The 24965-nt window shown below is 40.1% G+C and overlaps 1 protein-coding gene across 1 annotated transcript; it reads left to right on the forward strand.

Annotated features, from left to right (window-relative positions):
• Positions 1-392: 392 nt before the first annotated feature.
• IQCE (IQ motif containing E) lies at positions 393-24631 on the forward strand (the record flags this gene model as incomplete). Its single annotated transcript, XM_084271062.1, has 22 exons — positions 393-519; positions 1875-1922; positions 2586-2628; positions 3962-4102; positions 4388-4519; positions 5464-5534; positions 6163-6276; positions 6514-6564; positions 7097-7167; positions 7382-7454; positions 7838-7887; positions 10576-10733; positions 11218-11273; positions 11573-11781; positions 12736-12840; positions 13618-13729; positions 15961-16050; positions 16751-16774; positions 17861-17953; positions 18973-19103; positions 19812-19945; positions 24501-24631. The coding sequence occupies exons 1-22, from the start codon at positions 478-480 to the stop codon at positions 24629-24631; spliced, it is 2079 nt and encodes a 692-aa protein (XP_084127188.1). The 5' UTR covers positions 393-477.
• Between the last annotated feature and the right edge of the window lie 334 nt (positions 24632-24965).

Genomic DNA, 24965 nt, shown 5'->3' on the forward strand with positions numbered 1-24965 from the left:
GCCCTGCAACAACCGGCACAACCCGGCGGCACCGGCCGCAAAGCAACTGTCGCGACGGCCGGGGCGTGGCCAACGGATGGGCGGTGCGATGGGGGACGTCCCTCCCGCGGGGGGCGGTGCCGGTGTTGCAGAGAGTGGCCCGGGGGCTGGAGCGGGGTTACCCTCCCTGCGGGAGGAGCCGCCGGCGGGGCGGGGTGGAGCTGGCCCTCGCCGCAGCTGCTCCGCTGCCGGCCGGAGCCGCCAGGCGGCACTCGCGCCGCGCAGCGAGGCTGAGGTGCCGGTTAACCGCCCTCCGCTGGCCGTTCTGCGCAGGCGCCACTCGCCACGCCGCGCGGCTGGTTGCCATGGTTTCCGCGACCCGGAAGGACCGCCGGGGAGGCGGGCGCCGAGCTCCTGCCGCCGCGCCGCCCCCGCCATGGCCTGAGGTGGTCCCGGCTGCCCCGCCGCCCCCTAAGGCCTCGCCGCCACCCTCCCGCCATGGCTCGGGGGGCCGGTGAGGCGGCTGCGGAGGGGGAGCTGGTAAGGAACGGGCGGTGGGGAGGAGGAGGATGAGGAAATCCCGGGCCTGCCTCAGCCAGGGCCTGGCCTGCGAAACGCGCCCACCCGCCCGCGGGGCCGGGGCAAAGCCTGGAGCCCGCTGAAGCCTCGCCAGGCCGGCGAGGCAGTGGCTAGGATGGGGAGGATGGTTCTGGGCTGTGCCTTTGTCTCCTCGGCTGGCTGGTAGCACAGGGAGGGGAGCCGAGGCGGCGTGCGCTGCTCCACACACGTGTGGGGCTCGGCGGCCCTTTGCTGGGAGCCGCCGTGTTCTCTTGTTTGTCGTAGGTGGCTCTTATTGGGCCTGTTCTGCAGGAGCGAAGGGACTGCGAAGGTTTCCAAGGACTGCGATGTTTTTGTTGTTGCCTGCTCGCATCCTGGTGACTGATTTGTTGTTTGCCTTCTCCTATAAAGGCCCGGTGCCTTCTACAGCCTCTGGTTCCTAATGTGATAGACAGCTGCAGATCTCTCTACCTATCTGTAGATAGATAGAGAGATCCCCCAGTGACAAAAATGTCTTAAATCACAAAAAAAAATAATCAGTGTGCCACAAGGAGCGTTGCCCCAGGAAATTAAAAGCAACATGGCCTGGCGTGTGAGGTGTGTACCTGCCTGCTTGCTCTGTTGTCAATCCCAGCTCCTGTTTTGTCAGCCAGGGCTCTCAAAAACACTTCGCCCTGCCCTGCCTCTTACAGAGACAGATCAGCATCTGCCCAAAGAACGGTGCTGCAGCTGTGAGCACTGTGGAGTCAGCAAGTGAAAATGTTCTTTCTACAAGGGCAGCACATTCAGATAATTTGAAAGCAAATTGAGAGTCTTTCCTTCTGGGGATGTGCTTATGTATGAGGAACAGGGAAACTGGTTAATCTGATCTGAGGAAAAATGAACTACTTCTGATTCCTTGGTTTGGGGCTTTTACCTCAGCCTGCTCACATCCCCACTTGAGTTACTGAACGTTCCCATAGTAAAGCAAGGGTAGGAACAAGTGAGTAAGGAAGGGGACAGGTGGGTGAGTTGCTGCTTAACTTGTACAGGTAGAGAAATTCATGCAGAACCAGCACTGTGGAAGATGTGGCACCTGAAGGTTCAGCTGTTCTAGTGCTATGCAGTGAACTTCGTGAGTCTCCATGGCTCAAGTCTGAAGTGACTTGCACTCTATCATACAGAACATTTGTCTTGGTGTAAATGATGCTGGGGTTTGCAACCACAATGACACATTTACCATTTGAATATATTGCACTCACACCTTATTGTGATAGTAACAGAATATAAAGGTTTCTGTACACGTTTTATAACCAACTATTTGGTAGCAAATGTGACAGTTAATGTCTCTTCCCCAGGGAGACGACAGCCTGTCTGTGATTACCTGTGAATCAGATACAGAGATGGTGAGTTTGTTTAACAGCACGCCGCAGATGAATGCCTCAGAAGGCCTCTCAGTGTGCTCTTGCACACAGAGTGTCCACGTGATGGCTCCTCATCAATAAGACCCCCCTCAGAGAGGAGAGCTGACTGACTATGTTATTGCAATGTCGTTTGATTCAAAAACCTACTCTAATTCCAGGTGTAATTCTGTCTTCTAAATTCTCAGCACTGGGGGCTGCAACGGATGTTTGGCTTCATTTCAGTGTTCTATCAGGTTATGGACCCAAGTAATCCTTTTACAGAGTTTCAGTGGAATTGTATAGGTCTTTCCTTTGGCTAAATGGTCCTACAGAGGACCCTCTACTCCATGATCATCTTGAATTTGCTGCCACTAATATTTAATATCGATGGGGAAGGTATTAGTGTTCTGAGCATGAATAGACTACTTTTCATCTGCAGCATAAAACTTAGCAGGTACCACCTTAATTCTGGTGACTGTTTAGCTGTGGCTAAATCCACATACACTTAAAGCTACTATTTTTCTTTTGTACACTGAAGATTTTGTGTTATTAGAACAAGTGGTCTTCATACAAAATGGGAGGTTGAAGCCAATTTTGAGGTTATAGGCTGAAATCTTTGAAGAATGTGATACTTTAAATTCATTAAAAATAGTTTTTCTCTTCCAGAAGTTGAAGAAGAAAATATTTCACAAGCCTCCGAAGTCGCCAAGTAAGTGTTCCAAAATTCTTTCTACTGCTTCTGTTATTGCAGAACAACATAGATATGTGGGACATGGGAACTGGAAGATTTACCTGAAATAACATCTTAGTATTCTGCTTAGAATTATTGACTGGCGTGTGCATAGCAGACCTATCAGAGATGTGTTCTGTAGGCAGTGAAGTTAGGCTTTAAATGCAAAGTACTGAAGTTTGAGTTAGTTGCAATTCTCAATTCTCAAGCATAAACTATCATCTTCTCACCCCTTCTAATGGCAAGCATTCTGAATTTCTTTGTGTCTTTTTTGAGAAATGTTGATACTTGCTATGTAGAAGGAATCTAGAATTACTGGAGCCATCTACCATCCAGTTGATATCATATGTTTGTAGATTAAGCAGTTCTCTTGTTTGTGGGTTGGGGTATTTTTCCTCCACCTTATAAGTACAGTGTTGTTGGATCTGCAGATCCTGGGGTTTATGTTTCTTATATTTTTCCATTTACCTTGCCTTCTTTACTTGCAGTGAATGTTTCCCTCAGTGTTGCTGATTGTTAGGGTTTTTCCTAATAAGTTAAATAACATTGTACTCATAAGCTTTGCTTTAGGTTGAGGAGGAGGCATGCTCTTCTGATAGATTTACCCTGTCATCTTTCTACTCCTGAAATCCTTTTCCTTACCTAAATGATGGGATTTCCACTCGCAGTTGAGTTTCAACTATGATGTTTGTGATGTTGCTTCTTACTGAATGTACTTCTCTTGGTAATTTGAAGACTAACTAGTTAGCCCATATAGTGCACATCTATACTAATTTTAAGTTAAATTAGTGTCACTATTTGAACCTAGCCACCCTACCTGAGTAGTGTGAGAGGCTCCCCAGCAGTTGCTTTCTGTTCTTTGCTGCAAGAAAATTGCTAGTGGATTAGTAGTTACAGAGTTACTTCTGTCTGTTTAGCCATATGTATTTTCTCACTGATAGTGATGACTGTCATTAGTGCTGTATACATTCATTTGAATCTTGATTTACTGTATGAATTTGGACGTGTGGGTATCTTAAAGATACCTATCCAAATCTTACATGTAAATATTTCTACAGGCATTGAGTCACATTACTGTCACTGTGCCTTTTCATAAGCATCTTCATTTTATTTTTTTAATTGTATTTTTTTTAGTTGAGGTTTTTTTTAGGTGGCTGCCCCATTGCTCCACAGAACCCAGTACGTAGTATGCTGTTAAATTCTATTTTTATTAGTAATACTACTGTGTCTGGGAACTTTGAAGCACAAGACAGCAAAATTTTCTGACCTTGAGCTTTTTAAGGCAACGTTGAGGTGTTTTCTTTTGTTTCAGAGTCTCCTTACAGCTCTAGCACACAACTGTATCCTAAAAAAGCTGCAGTTTGGCGATCTCTGCAGGGAACAGGCAGCGCACGTCTTGAGAGCACAGCTGTAAGAAATCCAAAGCAGATGTGGCTGGGATCACTGAAACAAGGTATTAGTATAGAAACTTCATCTGCATGTGTGGATAAAAATCTGTGTTGTGGACAGCTTAACATATAAACTCTTAACAAGAAGATTTGTATTTGATTATAGGTTACACAGGAAGTTATTTCACTATTATTTCTATGGGTGGTTGGAATTATCTGATCTTGAATGTTGGAATTTATAGAGGGAATTAATTAACAGCATTCTATATTGCATTTGCTTGGAATAAATCCACAAATTTAATTCACACTTATTCCTGATTTTCACATTTTTGCTTCATTTTTGTTGGCAGGAGCAAGTCATTCTCTTAAGTCAGATGCTGACATGGGGCATATGCGAACTCATGTTCCTAGTAGCACTCCAGAATATCTGAAGGAAGCTCTAGGAATGAAGAAGCCAAAGCATTCCAGGTCTTCTAGTAATGGTAAAAAAGTTAATGATCTTTTCTTTTCATGTAAAAATACATTGTTTAAGATCTTGGCTTTAGTACAGCAAGAGCCATTTCAGTTTAGCCCATATTAAAACATATTTATCAAAATATGATCCATGAGATACTTTTTGAGGTTTCTAAATTGGATAAGACAGGGGGTTCCAAATTTTTTTGAGCAATGAGTCACTATTAGCTTTCAGAACCTTTTGCAAATTGCCATGCATTTGCAGCTGAAAACATTGCAAATATAATATGGTTCAATGGGCCAGCTGTAGACAATTTATTGTGACTTTGCAAAACATAGTTTAGGAACCATTGATAGAAACCATCTGCTTGCCTGAAATTCTATGTAATTGATGCCTTTTTACGTCTTCTCTAGAAAGGGTTTTATCAAGTGGTTGTGATATTAGAATCAATTGAGTTTTATGGGAAGAACAAAATTTAAAACTTGCTTTTCTTAAAGGAGAACTGTAAACTTAAAAATCCCACTTTAAAATGATGCCTGTACTGTTACTGGTGATACACAGTTTCTGGCAACTTTAAAAGATGACAAACTTTTCCATGTTAGACACAAATAGAAAAATGGATTCTGGACATATGTTAGAAATATTTTGTAAATAATGTATTGAGGTGAGAAGACTGAAGTCTTCTGTGATGTGTGTATCCTCTTGAGGTGGATATTTTAATCTAGCACCAGAGAGAAGAGAAGCAATTAGGAGAAACTTGCTGTAAAATCTGTCAGAAGTTTCATAGTTTCATACAATAATATTTCCATTTCTAAAATTAATTTCCATGCTGGTTTTTTTTCTAAAAGAAAAAAAAAAGAGCCTAGTTTACAATTTTGTGCAGTTTTAGGTATTTTCCTTTAACTGTAAAGCTTCTGGTTAGCTAAAAATACCTCTTTCAGATCTGCTTATTTTACATACCTTTTTCTGTAGGCTACATTCCTGGAACTCCTGACTATAAAGAAAAAGAAGATATGTATGATGAAATTCTAGAACTGAAAAAGGTACAGTCTCTCTGATACTTACACAGAAATCATAGGGTTGCTCCATCCACCACATGTAGCTGTCCAGGCCTTACTGGTTCAGAATACTTTGGTTTCTACAACTGGGACATCCACCAGATTTTTGGCATGCAAGGCTAAGTTAAACTTGTGTCTGTTCAAGGCAATTTCATTGTTTTTATGGTGTGATAGATACTTCTGAGTACTGGATGTGGAGGTCTTGAAGTATACCCACCCCTGAACCCCAGCCATGGCCCTAGCTGGATGCTGAAAAGGTTCATTGTGTTCAATTTCTTTGTCCCTCCACTTCCCCTTTATTTTTGGTGGGTTTTTTTCCCCTCTGTCCTGGCTGTTACCCATCACATTTTAACAATGTCAGTTGAATTTAGTGCAGTGTATGAAAGAAGAGGATTTGGCATGTTGAACAAGAGGGATACCTATATACACATATCTTGGCAGCTGTAGATGATTTGTGTAAGGTTGCCTTTCTGTTAAACATTTTATCTTCATCTTTGCCTTCATCCTGACCATAATAATTGGATTTTTCTTGACAGCAAAACATGTTTCCATATGAAAACTCAGTGTATTTCTATTTCTCAAATGTGCTTATGATTTTTCTTCCCTCTTTTAGACAATACAAGCTCAGAAAAGTGAGGGAGATCGAATGAAAACTAAACTCCGCCGACTAGAAGAAGAGAACAATAAAAAGAATAAACAGATTGAACAGCTGTTGGATCCTTCCAGGGTGACTTTCTTTGGGGGGATAAAAATGGGGTAAAAGAGTGTTGAGCTGTGTGATCCTCTTCTCACTGTCCCTCTAGATCTCATGACTCCCTAGTGTGGGCTTAGGGAATTCAGAACTTGAGCTGTTGGGCTGTGAGCTGACTGTGGACATGAGTAGGTTATAAAATTCTGTGGAAAGAGCCAGCAGTAGAATCATGTAGCAAGATTGGTCACTTGCTTTATCTGCAATATCTTGCAGGGCTGTGAGCTGGCACGAACTTTGTCAGAAAAGGCAACTGATGATGGATGGGTAAGAGTTTATTCATTAACTTTGGCTTTTGTTTTGCTTTTTTTCCTCTTACCAAACTGAAATGCTATTTATTAAAAAAAATAAACTGGAGTAAGAAAGAATAAGTGATTAGGGAATCATGTAACTGTTATTTCTATGGTCAGATAAGAAACCAGTAACAGAGATCTGGAACTACCATTACTTTAGGGAGCCTTCATTGTCACTGTCTTGAATCTGTTTAGGGAGTATGTTCTCTATTATTTGCATTTTTTTAATTTAGCAGGATAATAGGCAGAGTGGTTTTTATTAATTGATTGTGTATAAATATCAAGCTGGTTATGTTTCCACAGATCTAAGTTAGGAATCTGATTTCATCATTATTCTCTCTCACTGTGTAGCAGATGTGTACAATTTACAAAGTATTGAAGTAGGTAGGAATAAGTATATCTGGTTAGGTACAACTTAAAATGACAGGGCAGGATTATGGAGAGATAGAACTTCTGTGAAGAGATGAGTTACTTTAGGACTCATGAGCTCTTTGTTCTTTCTGTAGGTGGTTAATGGTTTAAAGCAGAAGATTCTCAAGCTAGAACAGCAGTGCAAGGAGAAAGACAACACTATTAAGTATAACTTTGGGGGGTAGAGGCTTGTATTGGATGAGATAATAAAGGGAATTTGAAATCAATGTTATTTTTCATTTGTTACTCTTCTGTTCCTTAAGATGATTTAATGAACTCTGAGAACATAGTAGCAATTATAAACCACTCCCTAGAAACTGTAAACTAACAGGTATTGCAGTGTCTTTGCTGGATTATTTTTTTTATTATTCTATTTTCAGCAAATTCCAAGCAGACAAGAAGACCAATAATTTGGAAGAAATGAGGTTAGCTATGGAAACCTACTATGAAGAGGTGTGTCTGACAGGTCCTTCAGTGTGCATACGAGTTGTTCAGTTGTTTGAGACAAAGTATAAATGGTGTGTTTTAGATTAAGTTTAGCTGCAGCTGTTGCTGGAATCAGGTTTTCATAGATATTCTCATAGCTCCAATTATATGTACTGAAAAAACTTTTTCCTCAGTAAGTTGAGTGTGTTAAGCAAAAAGGGGAAATAAGGGAACTAACGTCTGTCCATGAGTTCATGTCCAGATGAAAACCAGTATAACAGTAGCCTGATTTTTCAGTGATAGCATCAGTGCCCAGAGAGTCTTGTTCTCTAATGGACAAATGTGTTGCATTAGCAATGTCAGCTTCCACAGCTAGCTCCTTAACAGAATCTGTATTTCATATTTCACAGGTTCATCGTCTCCAACTCCTGCTGGCAAAATCTGAGACTATGAGGAAAAAGTATGTTTAATTCTTTTGAGTCAATGTCTGTGTATACATGTTTGATATATTACTCATATTACTTGAGGTGATGGAAAACAGCTATATGGGAACAGTTAATTTTGTCATTTAGATTGCTGGATTTACTTTCTGTTGCTGCCTTGGTTGGCTTCACAGCCTTGGCCTGTGTCTTAGTCACGTTTCTTTTACTTGTAGATAGATCATTTTGCAGATGTGGAAAAATACTAGAGCTATTTTAAAAATACATTAAAGATCTGAAAATTTATCTCTGTTAAATAAAATCTATGTTCCCCTGTAGTAACATGTATTGTGACATAACTGGTGATTGAAACAAACTCACTAGATACTGGTATTTTACTCAAGACAGGTCTGCATCTTGCTTTAGGGTGTATGCTGTAAAGAAGGTGTTTTGGACTAAACATTGTTTTCCTGTGGTAGAGAGATCTGCAGGTCAGGGCAGTTATTTGTGAGACATCCATGAGTGGCACTAGTGAGGCACGATCAGCTTGTGCTTGTCACTGGCATGTGGATGTGCACGTGGTGATGAAGGTAAATGGTCTATAGAGGGAATAAAAATCAGAGATAAAAGAAGACAGGGCTTTAGTAGAGAGCAGAGTAAAAGCATTGTAGCAAGTGAGTGTTAGTCAAGCTGAGAAGAGGGTAATAGCCTTATAGGATAAGAAAGTTCATTACCATACCATTTAAAATATGCTTGCTCTCCTAGTGTGAAGAACAGGCAACTATCTTCACTTTGTATGTCACTATTTAGATTGATAGAAACACGTGAGAACTCTTTACAGGTTGTTACGTATACTACTTGTATTTCCATAATTCACTCTCTTATGGATTGAACAACTGTGATTTGTTTTGTCACTCTTCTAAAAAACCAAAAATACAATTTCATCACTGTTGGCTCAGGCATGCAGTGACTAGCCTCTTGAGACTGTAAGCCATCACACCCAATTTATTCACAGGTGAAAATGAGTCACCAGGTCTCTTCCTTGTCCTCATTTATTCCTATGTTCAAAAAAACCCAGTGCTCAGGGCAGTCTGTCTCCATTATGTGACTGTCAGGCTCTACTTGAGAGACTGAGCACTGAAATAATAAATGATGTTGAAGGTCAGGGCTCTGGCACAGAGAAAGAGTTGTAAGAGAGTGTTTCTTTCATGATGCTTGTCTACATTATTTCTGGCTGATGGGAATGGCATTTACCTCCTCTTTTTCAGTGTTAACATTGAAATATGATTATGTATATGTGAAGCTGTAGTATCCAATTCCAGCTAGAAACTAGGCAGCCTCTCAAGTCATCAAAGTGGTCTGCAGTTCTTTCATTTTCATTTTGATGATCCTGTAATAATGGCACTCAGTGATACTGCTATGATTTCTCTAATTTCTGTCCCTTCCCAGTTCTAGTGGTGTGGTGTGTTTGGGGTTTTTTTTTGTTTCTGTTTTCCCTCCTGCCTAGGACAGCTGTATGAATGAATACTCACCTGTGATGTCTGCACAGCCTTATTTGTTTGCTTTTATGGCTTTATTTCATTTAAATTTTCAAAAGGTAGATTAGATTCAGGTTTTCAACTCTGATATGCTAATTGTAGACTGTCTCCTCCTTTACATTGCAATTATCCCAGTGAATGGGATGTAAGATTCTCCCCCAAACTGTTCTGTGATTGTCACTGGCAGTGGCATTTGTCCAAAAGTGGGTCCATCAGTTACTTCAAACCTTTTGTTGCCATAATCAAGTTTTTAAAGAATTTTCTCACAGCAATAAAGAACAAGTATTTCCCCTCATTAGAAATGTTTTGTGATCAGACTTTACAACTTTGGGCATCTAGAAGCTGAGATTTCTCCCCCCTTTTATTAGAAAAAATAAAAAGGCAAAATCACAGTAATGTATTTAAAACATTTTTAACACATAGCAGGCTTTCCCTTTGGCTTTTCCTTTTCTGATGCCTTTTAATCCTTTCCCATCAAAGTTAGAGGTGTTCTTCAAATCTGTTACATTTCAGTCAATGACAGTTTTGAATCTTAAATGAAGACATTTCTCTGGGGTTTACTTTCACAGCAACAGTTTCTTTTACATTGGAGCAGCATTCACAGTTACCTGAAAATACACTTGTGCATTGGATTTGAGTTACTCCCTCTAAGTACAGCCCTCTCTTTCTTTCTCTCCCCCCAGTATCAATCTGTTTAAGTGAAAGAAAACAATTCAGAGCACACAGCTTAGCTTTCTGTGCTGAACAGTTTTTTGGAGGAGTTTTCCATTGGCTGAAGAGAAGTGTTTTTAAATCAGTGGTCCACAGAGCGCTGGTAAAGCATTGTAAGGCTGCTAACAAAACAAATTGAAAGCCAAATAAGTAAAGCTCATACAATCACCCTTGTTTCTGTGTTAATGAAACAGAGTGGGGGAGGAAGGAAAAGTAATAAATGAACTTTCAAAGTGTCTTTTCTTTGACGCAAATTAAAACAATTGTGTGTTGAACAAGATGGTCTGTGCATGGTTTTTTTCCTAAAAGAATAATTAACTCCTCAAGTAAAAAATGTTGAGAAATGCTATTGGGGGGGGGGAGCTGAGCCAGTTCATTTATCCAGCTGACTTGAATAGTGAGGCTGTTCCATGCTTTTTAATGCTGCTTTTTTGTTCTCTGCTTTTAAGTTAACTTTCTGGTTTTGACCCTGTTTCCAAGTACAGAGGGCAGAGATACCCAAAAACGACTAAAGGCACTGAATGCTGCTGTCCTGAGGTTATCCAGGAACATCAAGGAATTGCAGGATGAGAATCGGAGGCTGAAAGAAGATCTAGATCATGTACTGAGTAGTTCTCCTCCTTCCAGTAAAACAAAAAGTACGTGCTGAAAAGTTGGTGAACGTGGGGCTAGGGATTTAGGTACACCTGAAAGATGTTTTTAGAGCAGGACTCTACAATGGTAGAGACAAGGGAGTTACTACAAAGGTGAAGACTCAGGAGGGGCAGAGTTTGGAATGAGAAGTTTCTCACAGGAGTCTGACTTCTTGATATGCTGCTCCAGTCAGACCATTTATTGTTATCTCTGAGAAGTCTGGACTGGAATCACATTTAATGTTTCCTGGAAAGCTGTTTTTAAGTTGTTGAAAACTGATGAATGGGAATGGGTTGTATTGATTTCTGAGTTAGTTGGTATAGAAGCCAGATATTTTAAAACCATTGTGACATTTTCATTGCTGCACGTTTGAAGTTGGGGTTCAGAGGTCTTTAGATGGTCTTTTATGTGGACAAAAGTTTCAGAAAGCAAGAACAATACTGACACACTGATGTAGTTTCACATTTAAAGCTTTGTTATTCTATTTAGATTATAGTGAATGGAGCAAGCAGAGGCTGGTGAGGCGGATTTCAGAACTAGAAGAAGTAAGTGGTTATAATCATGTGTCTTACCTGTCTGAGCAGAAAATGCAGAACCACTGGCTTGTGCTCATGGCACTTAGATGTTCAGTTCAGTGGCTCATGCATGTAAACTGATGTCTGTGCTAAGTGTTCTCCCTTTTTTTCTTCTCATGCCTATTACCTATAGGTGTGCATTTTAGAATAATTTCAATTTCATTGTTTCTTGTGGCCTAATTAAACTAAATATATGTTAATTTTCCTCTTTTTTTTTTCCTCTTTTTTCTTTTTTTTTTTTTGTGTGTGTGTAAATTTTTCCTGTTTAGAAAGTATGTGCCCTGGAGAACACCAGGGTGTCATCAGCACAAAGTGAGCCATCACAGTTACTGGCTGTGTCATCTTCACCTCCTGTAGACCCGGATCACCCAGCCTCTCGGCAGGTGGACCACGCTGAGGAATGTCGTCGCCTCCAAGGGCTAGTGAAGAAACTGAAGAGTGATAGGAAGGCACTTCAAAATCTCCTGCTCAATAAAGAGTAAGTGTGACTCTTGCCTGAGATGATGTTTTGTAGATGTGACTTACTTATTTCCTGTCATGTTTTGAAGCGATGCAGTAAGTCCTTCATATTTTCAGCAAGAAAATTAATTCTGAAGGTCCCTTCAGCGTTTATTTTAAAAGCTGCTTCTAGCCCTACCAATGTTGTAAAATTAGTCTGCTACAAGAGCCTGGTGCCGACCTTGGGGAGCAGCCTGATGGAGGGGAACAGCATATTGCTGACCAGGATCCTGCGTTCCATCTGGCTCAGTTTAATTCAGGTTTTTAGCAAAATGGAGAAATGGAAGGACATGTCAAATCTACCACAGGAATTCTGAGAGAGAGTGGAATGGCTAGAGAGGAATTTTGAAGTGTCAACTGTGATTTTCAAAAACTTTGAACCAATATTGTTGGATATATTTCAAAACCCTTATGAAGAAACTTCTAAACCTACAGGAGAAAAAATGGAAAATGAGAATTTCTGCTTGTTTCTAACATTTTTCAAGGCTTTTTTCTTTTTTTTTTTTTTTGCTGACTACACTGAAAAGCCTTTGAAGGGTTATGTCACATTATGTAGTGTTTCTCACAAGTATTTGTAAAAATTCATCTTGTGTTTTCAACACATTTATCATGACCTACCACATATCTCCATGTAAACCTGCCTTCTGCCCTGCGATGCACTGGGGGTTTTTCTCCCCAGTAAGTGATTGATTTGCAGTTCATGTTGCTTGGACTTGTTGGTGTGTTGGTGCATAAGGTCAGGCAGGTTAATCCAGCCATGAGCAGAGATGTGCACACAGCTCTGTGGTGTTGGTAAGACATGCTGCCTCCTGTGCAGTTATTTAACTGAGAGAACCTATTTTATTTTATTCAGAAGTTGAAACAAACAAAAATAAATGCTTTGTTGAAATATGGATGACTTAAGTATTGCTCAGATTTCCTTATATCTGTGTAGATTACATATCACACAGTTACTGCAGGCCAAGGCTGAAGTGGAACTGGAGCTGCAGAAGTGGCAGAATAAGATGAAAGAAAAGACTATGGAAGAACAGACTTTAAGGTATAATATTTTGTATTAGTAGATGCTTTCAGAACAAAAAGATGTTCAATTATAATTCTCTTTTGAAGTGGTTCAAAATTCCTAGTTCATCTGAACGGCAGGAAGCTGGGAATTCATTTAAGCAAAACTGGTTTGGAGGGATGGAGTAAGTTACTAGGGGAGGAATTCTACAGAGTGGTTTTAGAGTGAGCAGAAGACTTAAGTAGTACAGTAAAAATAATAATAAAAATTAGTAAATGGAAAAAAATTAGTAAATGGAAAAAGAAAGCTGCCATGTTGGGGTGAATAACAATTTTTCCTTTCTAAGAAAAAGCTAGTATCTACCTTACTTTAGCCTGTACTTCTAGACCATTGCCAGCATGTCATTCCACTCCATGTATTCTGTACAAGTGATGATAAAAATTCTGTGCAAGGGTGCAGTAAAAAGTAATTTCATCATTACTTTGTAAGAAAGGACTTTGCTACAGTTTTCTATTTGTCAGTCATCAGATCTAGCTACATTGCTGCTAAATCTGGATACATTATTAATAGTATCAAAGGTTCCATTGTTACCTTGGGACTCGTTGGGTGTGTTTTTAATTTAAAGTTAGGCTGTGCTATCACAGCTTAAAAATTGATGTTACGTGTCTGTTACTATGAGAATATGTTCCATTTTGTTTTCCATTTTGGCCTTTAAAGCAAACAAAACAACCAAATACTATGAAATAAGTCCAGTGTTTTCAGAGCAGGAACAACACACAATTTCTAGCACTACATGTCTTTGCTTTCCTCCCATAGTGAGGAGATCCAGAACCTGACATGGAAAGTAGGGAAATTGGAGTCCAAATTGGAAGAAGAAAAGATAGAAATGGCAAAAGATTCAATGGAAAAGATGGAAAAGCTTAATAAGGTACATAATGTTTTTATTTCTGGGTTGGTTTTTTTTTCACTTTAATATATTGCAAATTCAGCTGATAGTCTGAATAGCTGCTGGTTGTGTCTTTTTGGAGAAGCATTAAATCTTATCATAGCAATTCTGAATGATGGTTAATTCCCAGTGTTTGTGAAGAAGTTGTTTCAGTAGTTACCACTGCAAGGTGGGTTTTTTGCAGAGCTGTCCTAGTGATTATCTGCCCCACAGTAGCCTTTTTCTTATTCTATGGAATGTTGCAAAAAAACTTAGGCTTTTAAGTGTCTGGGGTTTTTGCCTTGCTTTCTAAGATTAAAAAAAAGACAGACATTTGTGGTTTTGCTTATCTCCTTGTAACATCTGAACCCATTAGCTAATTTCAGTGCAATTTTGTAGAGGGAGAGAGATCTTGTAGGAGTTGACAGTTACATAAAGGATGGAGACACAGGTAAGTGCTCACCAGCAGACTAGTAAAAGACAAAAAAACCAATTTCATTTATTTTTATGCTGGTCAGATGATCAGTGAGGGCATATGGGCCATCCAGGCAGAAAATGTTCATGAGCATTTCTGTTTGGATGGGAAGGGAGTTCTTTTTCATGGGAATGTTTACAGGATGGAGAGCACTAATCATGATGACAGTTGAGAGGGTTTGATCCCACCGCTGGTGGGACACCACATTTGAGTAAAGAACTAGGGGAGATGTCAATACAATAAACTAAAATCTTATCCCCTTTGAACTGAAGTTTTTCTAGAGTTGAGGTATTTATAACCTCTTCTTCCTGGATTTTCCAGTATCTCATACTAATGGATCTGTTCACCCTGGGCAGTGTTAAATGGGGCTCTGAAGTCATTTGGAATTTTTTTGTGGAAACATACCTGAACTTGGACAGCAGATTGCAAAGACATCCTCTGCCAAGTGTTGCTGCAACTGGCCAGTAGAGATGAATGGGCACTGACAGACACACTTTCAGATGAAGTGTGGTCACGTTAATCTCATTTCACAAAAAACTAGTTGAAAATTATTACCAGGGATTTTGATCATTTGTACTTAAAATAAATAGACCTTGAAATACAGGTAGTAAAAAATACGAATAAAAATGTCCAGTAGCTTAAGAGGGTGATGGGGTTTGATATACTGTGCAATTCTGTAGGTTCTTTTTTTTGGTATGCTATAGGCTGATGGATGCTAGATGATGTTTTGAATACCAAATAACTTGAGTCTTTAAAAACAGCCAATAAACAGCTTCTTTTTTCTTCTGCAGACTATATATATTCTTGGCCAGCAACCATCCATTTATTGAAATGTTCCCATTATTTGTAATTATCACTAAGTTCCTACCAATTTTTCATTTTAATAGTAGGTTGTCATTTTTAATATAACATGATCCATTTGCTAAACTTAAGCCTGTAAGTCAGCGTTTTGGGGTTATAAATAAACCCTTTTCACAGAATCAAGAGGGGATTTTTCACAGTCTGTAAAATCTCTTGTTCCTCCACTTAAAATTTTACACCAACAAATTAAATTAGTCTTCTAAAATTGCAGTTAACTTTTGTTTGGCAAGTGAGGTATGACAACTTAGTATGGGATAATTAGGGATCAAATGGATCAGATGGTGAGAGGTGAAATATGCAACCAAACCTCAGAAGAAATAACTGGAATAAAACGTTGGTTTGTTCTTGGTCCCTTTCTTTTTCTTTTAATTAATTTCTTTAAGATAGAAAAGCAGAGTTATGACAGTTTACAGAAACTTTCCATCTTGTTGATGTCATATGATGGCCAACTCATTAGTAAGCTTAAACAGATGATTACTGGGGCCACAGTTGCCAGGATGAGACATCAGAGAGTTCCCCAGTTAATTAATACTAGTCTTTCCTGCAGAAGAATTGCAAAGTTGGGTATCCTAACATTTATTCTCAGTCTGCCAGTAATGTACAGTTACATTACTGACACAAAGAGCTCCACTCCTGGATATCATTGGATACCGCTCCATTCCCATGCTCTGGGAGCTAAAAGGGGAGCAGGAATGTGTTTTCATGGTAACAGTCATCTGGATGATGAGTTTGAACATGAGCAGTGTTCAGAACTAATTTTCCTTAACTTCCTTCCATCCTGCAGGCACAATGAACAGTTGATAACTCTGGTGCTGATGTTTGAGTAATTTGTAACCTGTTTCCCTCAGAATTCCAACTTGTGTCTTTAGTGTACTAACTTAAAGATTCTCCTTTGCAGTCTTCAACAGTCTGCAGAGTTAAAGAAGATCACAGGAAGGAACAAGCAGCCAAAATCATCCAGAGATACTGGAAGATGTACCGAAAGAAGGTGAGATTCTCCTATGAGAGAACAAGAAGAACATCCCTCTCTGAATCTTACTTGTGTTTTAGCATCTACAGTGACCTGCTGCCAGGCTCTGGCAGTGCTTCCCTGTACAATTCCTTACCACCATCTTCTCTTTCACTCTTTTTTTTAAGTCCTCCTTGCTGCTTCTTTTGCTTCTGCTTCCTAGAAACCTGTTGTTTCTCTTGCAAGAGAGACAGTTTGTGAATGGGGGACTCTGGGTGAGCAGTGAAACTAAGGAAATGGAGCACCGCTTGAAGCATCTCTGCTGCTGTTCATTCCTTGAAGTATGACTGAGGAATTACATTCCCCTGGCAGAAATCCTCCAAGCAATATAGTTTTGTCTATCAAGTTACACTCAAGTGGGACAAAATAATCTGGGAAAAAGCATAAACCTTAAATTTTGTTCTGTGGGCAACAACATAATGTTGCTTTTTCCACCTATAGGACATATAGGTGATGTGGGTCTTGTAACTGCCTCAGAACCTAAAGACAAAAGAGCTATCCACACACTTTTCAAAGATTAAAAGTTTGTGGGTTTTTATTTCCTTAAGTTTGTTGTTGGAGTTTTCAGGCGGAGGTGGGATTTTCTGTGTGTTTTAATTGCTGGGGAAAATTCAGAGAATCGTTCTTACATAAAACTCATATATATCTGTGGCATTAACTTAGGTGGTTTTCATTTCAGAAAGAAGACATTGCTCTGGATGAGGTGAGTGTGTTTTATGACACCCAACAGTACAGTAAAACATTTAACTTGTATCAAAGCACAAATACCTCTTTTTTTTTTTTTTTTTTTTTAATTTCAAGGAGGTTTTAATGTAATGTGAACTGTTGTACCAAGGTGACATTTGTTCTTCAGGCTGGCTCATGATCTACCTTGTTTTGTTTGATACATCTTGTCAAAGTGTTCCCCTTTCTGGTTTCAAATTTTCTGTACTTGGTGCCATCTGGAAGATAAATGCTGCTGAATATTCTGAACAAAATTTGACACAGAAAAACTTCTCTGCCTGTATTGGGTAATTTGAATGATGCTTTGCAATACGATGAGTCTTTGGAAAGATCTGAAGTAGGATTTGAAGCCATTGCAAAGGTGAAACATCTCTGAGTATTATGAAGAAACTGACTTGGACAAAGTTGTCATTTTTTGATAACTGTTTTGCACAAAGATTTTGATTAAACTGTTTTTCAACTAACATGACATAGCAGCATACATTAGTTTCTTCCAGAATGTGAAAAAAAAGACTTTCAGAAATTAGAACAAGCTGTAACCATGTGACACAAACATGCTGGTTTACATCTAGATGCTTTTTGTTGATAAGAATCCAGTAAAATCTCTGAGTGGAGAGGAAAGACTTACGTTCAGTGTAATCACCACAATGGTCTGCCAGACTTGGCTTGACTTCTGATTGTACCTCAGAGCCTGCCTGGTAGACAGAATCCAATATGGGAATAGGAGTATGTTCCTTTGTTTGTGAAATACAGGGTAGTGTTGGCAGATGGAACTTACCTGCATCTGAAAGGACTGATCACAAACGCCTCCCTGATTGAATTTAAACCATGGAGTGTATGTCTATGGGTTGTCATAGGCTGGGAATCCTCTGGATTGCAGCAGAATACCTGAGAAGTAAAGGGGATGTATGTATATCCCTTAAATATAAGAAAATGTCAAGACATCAAAGAGTTTCCGTTGCACACAGAAAAGTTATTTCCTGTGTCCCTCTTCCCTCTGGATTCTTATCTTAATGTATAACTGCTATCAAAGAAGCTAACATGTGCTTATTTCTTTCTGTGCTAGGCAGTTGTTATGCTCCAGGCAGCTTTCAGAGGACATTTAGCTCGACAGAAGCTGTTGCTGAATAACAGGACGCCTGATGCAAAATCTCACAAGGTAATTGTTGAGGCAAATGGGGATCCAGGCATCCCAATATGTTTAGTTTACTGTGTAAAGTACTGTACTCCCAGGCTTAATTCTCTGAATCACCTGGTGATGTTGCTTTAATGCACTGGTTGGCAGCAGCACTGTAATTCCAGGAAGATACTGAGCTCATTCTCTAGCCTTCCTTTCCATCTTCTTTAGTTCACAGTTTTTCTTAGAAGTAAAGCTGTAACTTTTCTGCATTGTGGACTGTAACTAGGTCTTCTCTCCTTCTAGGTCTCCCACAAGCTAATAACTACCTTTTAACTTTTTGATTCAGAGTGCTATCAAAACCTGTACTTGCTCTCAAGTCATTGTAGTAATAGACAAACCTTTGTCACTGAAGTTCAGAAATAAGAATTTGGAAAGCATCTTTAATTAAATTGAAAAGCAAAAGATTCTTACGTGTGGTGTGCTCAACCAAAGATCTGTAGTGTCTACTGTCTTGTCAGACTTCCAGGTTGTGCAGTTCTGAATATGAAAAAAATTCTTTAGGTTTAAACATTTAGTTTCTGTAAATCATTTGCCAACTTATATGGACATCCTTTGGACCTTTAGCAGGCTGAAGTTAATTTGTAATTCTTCATCCAGCTTGTCCACCTGGTTGCAATTTAGATGCACTTTTATTTCAGTGAATTGGCCTAGGGTAGTTGGACAGAATACTTGTGTTGATAGAAGCAGAAGATCATCTGTCATGAAGGATACTTTGCCTCCTTTGACTTCGAAAGGTTTCCTTCCTGGAAAAGAAAGGAACTTTCCTTGAGGTGTCTGCTCTTTCATTAATTGAATACAGATGTTTCAAAGCCTGTATGATGATCAGATGGTGGTTCCTGCTGATTTAGTCTTACAGAACCTAAAAGATGGCAGGCCAAAAGATGGGAGTATCTGCTCTGCCATCACTTTCCTAATCAGGAGTAAAATTGTGAGAGGGCCTGTCAGGCTTCTGTGCAATCTGTGAAAGGTCAGTTTTCTTTAATCTGATTGCTTTGCAGAGCCCCTGCACGTCTCCTCTGTCAAACTCCTTGAGCTTCTCTTCTGATTGCGAGAAGGAAGATGAGGTGGTGACGTTCATCCAGTCCGTGTTCAGGGCTCACTTAGCACGCACAGCACTGCTTGAGGAAAGGTAACTGAAAAATAAATATTTCTGCAACATGCAGGAGCAAAATGATTTTATTACAGAAGAGGGGTCATATTTTATAGAATTTTAGAGTGGCTTCCTTGGCAGAGAAGGAGAACAAGGCCATTTTTCCCACAAAGACAAGGGGGAGCTTGCTCATGAGGAATGCAAAGGGCCTGTAACTGAAAGGGTTTCTTCTTGCAGCAGTAGTCTTCCCATATCCTGTTGCATGTTCTCTTCTACAGTGATGGAAGGAAGGTAAAGTAAAATAATTACTCTTGTGGGGGAGGAACAACCCACAACCTAAACAAATTACAGTTGCCATCAAACTGATTGCTGGTACACTCACTTAATGTAAGTGCATCTGAAGCCCTGACATATAAAAGTTAAGGGCTTTGTTGAAGGACAGGAAAGAGCTAGAATGCATACAGTTTAGTGACTTAACTCAGGAGGAATGCAGTGATTTGATTACTGCTTAGGTTTATGGTGACTCTGCCTTGAAAAATACTTCCTTTCTCTCCTGGTTTTACTGCTCCAAAAGTCTTTTATACTGGCTGTCATGGTTACAAGGAGAATTACATAGTTGTCACCTCACTTTAGTGTGTGAGTTTGCTTCTGCAGGTGATAAGCTTTTACATCTTGGAAGCTAGCAACACAAGAAACTTTTCTGCATACCCTGGGAAGACAGACTGTTCTCTGCCTCATGCTGTGCAGTATGTCTTTTTGCAGGCCCTCTGTGTCCAGTGCACCACGTGAGAAAGCAGATTCTGCACTTTACATTACAGAGAAGAAACCGGTCTCAGCAGCACTCCAGAAGCCTTCTTCCATCTTCATGTCATCTCTTCCTGGTAATCTCATTTCCCTCTGTGTTCAATAGAACATCGGTTTTGTGGGGGTGCACACACTGTTTTACAGAGATGATGTGCACATGCTCACACACGTGCAAATGCACACTTGTTCTCTGTGTGTGTTGTCTTTTAATTTGACAGTGTTGCTTATACTGGCAAGTGCAGTATAATAAAATAAAAGCTTCGACAGCATCAGCACCAGCTTCCCCACAGTGCTTTGCCTATCTGTCACAGCTGTGGTTTGGAAGGTCCCTCTCTGGTGTGAGTGATAAATATTCAAGGAACACAATGTTCCCCTGTCTTGCCTCTACTTCCTTTTCAATCCCCCCCAGCCCTGTAGCAGTAGTGTTGTACTCTTCACTACATTTTTGGGCCCAAAGCCATAGACAAACCAAGAGCATTTTCACCATCCTGACTTAGTTTCTGAAAGGGACAGACATCTGGGAAACAGAACCCTTCCTTTCAGCCATGTGTATTTAGTCACGATTTTTCAGCAGTCTTCAGTTGCTGCAGTAAGGGGGAAAATGAAGTCCTGGATAACCTTGCCAACTAGTAGTACTACAATACAAACTGGGAAAATGTCTTTCTGTTTTTTATAGCTTTTTATGCCATTTGGTTTCCTTCTCGAGTTCTTCATTGCTTCTTGTGAGGAGTTAAAGCCAAAGAGGCTTTTAAGAGGGTGTTAGAAGTACTCAGTAGGAAAGGCAAAACAACAATGCAGATAAGACATCCTTAGACAAGTGGCTTCAGAGGAGTTTAAAGCAAACTGTAAAAGGCTGGTTCTATCCAGAGTGGGATATTTTAGGTTTTTATGGACCACCTGGAGAAAAAAGAGCAACTTTGAGGGTGACCTGAGAAACACTGACTTGATTTTTGTCAGTGAGAAGCTGATAGCCCCTGCAGACTTGCTCAGAAACAGAGCGTGCTGTAAGCAGCTGAGGCTGTTTCACTACCATATGAGATGGGGAACAAGCTAGATTTGCAAGAGTTGTGAATTTAGAAGTTGCCCTTCAGTGAAAGAAGCTGGGTTTAAGAAACTTCACTGTATTCCATATTCAGGAGGATACTTTGTGAAGGAATAGGTAGTAATTGCTTCTGCAGACATTACAGTTTTGAATGCTTTTAGTTATGTGTAATGACAGTATCCAGAAAAAAAAGCTGCACTGTCCTGTTTTGCTTGGGTTCTACTGCAGCACTCATTGTGCTCAGTCTCAACTCAGAGTAAATCAGTTGTGAAATTCTGCCCAAAGACAAAGAATCATTTAAAAAAAATGCTTTATGTTTCTGATGAAATGCTTCTAAGTACCAAAGAAGGATGTAAGTTGAAGCTAGTGTGGTAAATGTAATAGTATGAATACTAATAGAGCACAGTCACTGTCTAGCTATTAAGTCTCCAGAGCTAACTTTTAATTGCAGATTATGATGACAAAGTCATGAGTGAAGAAGTTCTGGAAGAATTTGTATGAGAAAGGATGGAGAGGAGACCATAAGCATTCAAACTTTCTTCCTTGCAGTCCTCTTCTGGTGAATAGAAGAGATTGGTAGCAAAGCAGGTTATATTTGCTGCTTATTTTAGGAATATAGGAGGTGCTTTCAAAATCTGAGATCATAGAATGTTTTTAGGTAGCCTCTGGAGAGTAATACTGGATATTATCTGCTGTAACAGCACAACTGCCACAAAAACTGTCCTGCACTAAATAACTCAGTATTAGCTCTTGGTGCATTGGAAGGTTTAACCAAACTCTCCCAAAAGACAAATGGGAAGAACATATAAAAGGAAGCAGATGATTCTGGTGTAAATGTGACCCCTTGCCAATCTGTTTGGTTGTAGCAGGGCATTTTTTCCATTTGAATTCGTGTAGCTTAAACAGGTTAAAGTTAACTAGAAGTCCAACATCTGTCATTCCCAGCTCATGACTGATTTAAAAATCCACTAGCAAAACTGGGGTTTGATGTAATCTATTTCCCTGGTCATACTGCAGCTTGGAAAGTAGATGAGACCAGGAGCTTGTTTAACAGCTGAGTAATTTAAAGCAATCCGATTTCTTTAGCTTTAAATCATGCAGCTGCTGAAGAAGCTTTCGCTTCGTTTGTCTCAAGTCCAAACTTGCAGTTTGTGACCTCAAGATCCTGTGACAACCTTAAAGTTTCTGTGAAAGTATATATTGTAATGAATCACTTCATCTCACTAGCCTTTCAGCATTATTTTGGGAGGAATGGGCAAGATGAAAACATGTTTTAAAGGATCACAGAATCACAAGGTTGGAAAAGACCTTTAAGATCACCAGGTCTGACCGTTCCCATCCTGTGCTAAACTATATCTCCAAGTACCTCATCTGCCCGACTGTTAAACACATCCAGGGTCGGTCACTCAACACCCTCCCAGAGCAGCCTGTTCCAGGCCCTGACAACTCCTTCAGTGAAGAACTTTTCCCTCACATCTGATCTGACCCTGCCCTGGCACAGCTTTGTGCCATTTCACCTTGTCCCATCTCCTGTCCCCTGGCTGAAGAGACCATCGCCCACCTCTTTACAACCTCCCTTCAGGTAGTTGTAGGCAGTGATAAGGTCTCCCCTCAGCCTCCTCTTCTCCAGGCTGAAAACTCCATCCTATATATCTGCTAGAATAAATGCATGTAGTCCTGGTTCTACATTGCAGACTTGTAGTTCATTATTTGCAGCAGATTAAATGGATGTCTCTGTTTTCTGAAAAATAAAAAAGGCCAAAGTGGTGTAGGATTCAAAGCTGCTCTGCTTGTCTTCAGAATGTGGACAGCACTTTGAGATTTTTAATTCCATTTCTGCTGCCTCCCCTGAAATGGAACAGAAAAATAACAATTCAGTCTGTGAAACTTAACATTTTGTTTCTTTCTGTCAGGGGAGTGGCAGGATGGAAGAGTGTGTTCTGTACATGCATAGCGATGGGGATAAGGGCAGCATTTCTCTCTGCATGTTGCTGCCCCTCTGGATACAACTTGTTAGTTTGAGGCTTTTCTTGAAATCTCAATAAATTTTTATAGAACCCTTCATTCTAATCAGTACTTCCCCCCCCATAAGCACAAAGATAGAGTTGTCACTCTGAAGGATCTTAAACTGAAGATGAGGACAGACATCAAGAGCATGATTTAATTAAGAGTGATTTAGACAATATTAAGTGCTCTAATATATAATATTTGTTTATTGTTGGAGTTGCATCTGCTAGTTACCATGCCTGCTTCTGGAAGTTCTTGTTGCTCATCCTTATCACCAGTATTACTGTCTCTCAAATCTTCCTGCAAAACTCTGACATTATTTGTTGGCTGATGCAGGGAATAATTTCACTTAACGTGAAAGCCGTGTGTGACTCTGCTTCTGTAGGTCGGGTCAGTGTAATGGCCTCCCTGCATTCCTCCTTTCCCTCCACAGGCTCTCTGTCACTCTATTTCTGGGCTGGTTGCAGTCTTCTTTCTTTATTCTACATTCCGGTTGGTGTGTATGCCTCCTTTTCCATACTTGGAGGTCTTTTCTCTGCCAGGAACCTGTTCTCCCCAGGCAATATTCTGTGTGCCCTCCATTTTTGCTTCTCTTTCAGTGTCAAAATCTCAGTGCGTGGCTTCTTACTTGGCTATTTCTTCTTCCTATCACAGACCATCTTGATTTCTTCCCTTCTCTTGGAGGTCGTATTTTCAGAGAATTGATATTTAAAACTGAAAGATAAGTGGAGCTGAGGGGAGAATATTGTTGTAGGAGGTATTACTAACCCAGGGGAGGATATTGTGCAAGAAGTTATTAATAGGCGCCATCGTTTAGTTCATAGATCTCTTGCAGAGGGGATACAAGCTACTCTTCAGATGTTGGGGGTCTTGTATATATCCATTTTATCCCTCTGATTTTTCCATATCTACTGGAATCAGAGGAGGGTCCCATCTGTTCATGCCCTGAATGTTACTTTGAGTGTTGGAATTGATGAGATGCATAGAACCATGCACCCAGAGAAACAGCAAGCAAGCAAAAGAGAAAAAAGAGGAAAAAAAAAAAACCCAAACCACCCTATGCTGTGGTCACTGGTTTTGTTGTAAGGTAGCACATTGTGTGAATAGTATTTTGGGTATTTTAGAGATAAAAGGATGAAAGACACTGAGAGCTTCCATCCTTTTCTTCCCTCACCGATTTCCCTTTGCCTGACTGAAGTTCTCCTTGTGACCTTTCTGCTCAGCTTACGATTGCTTGGGTCAATCCTTCTTTTTCTGGCCACTTAATAAATACTTATTTTTATGACTTGGGATGGCTTCAGTATCAAATTGCTTTACTTTGTGGTGCGTAACCGCTTGCAAAGATTTAAAGACAATAAGACAAATCATGTGTGGTCAGTATGTCAACCTAATGCTTGCCATGCATGCTCTTTCATTAAAGAGGAACAAGAATAGTTATAAGCAGAAGAAGATAGATCAGAGTTATTCATAACTGTAGGTAATTCTGGAAAGTTAATGGCTTGGAGAATATTGTACTTCCCACAAGGGCTTGTTTTTGTCAATGTTGTTTATTGATGACCTTGTTTCCTTTGTAATTATTTCAGCCAGGTCCTCTGAGAAGCAACCGCAGCCTCCTCCCCCTCTGTCTGTGGATGAAGCTCACTCGGATGATTCCGATGATATCGTCATTGTCTCACCCTTGTTGCAGATGAAGAAAAACTACACCCACTTTTAACTGTTGGTAACGGGCTCTGGTGATCCTCAAATATTTGATTCACTATTTCTACCAAGATAAAGCATATCAAAGATGAGAAATAGGGCAATGAGTAGTTGTTTGATATGTTTTCTCTGCAGACTTCACGGCTAAAAGCCACTGACTGTTAACCTTATCCTCCTGGTGGGTAGGAAGAGTTTGGATGTAAAAACTAAAGCAAGACATTTTAATGTTTTGTCTCACAATGAGGATTATAAATTCAGTCACCAAATTTAACTGAAAGCAATAAAGCCCAAAGCTATTCGTGTCAAACAAAGTTTTGCTTCAGGTCCACTAAAATACTTTGTTTAATCGA

This window comes from Gallinula chloropus (assembly GCF_964237585.1).
Source record: "Gallinula chloropus genome assembly, chromosome: 15".
NCBI classification, from domain to species: domain Eukaryota; kingdom Metazoa; phylum Chordata; class Aves; order Gruiformes; family Rallidae; genus Gallinula; species Gallinula chloropus.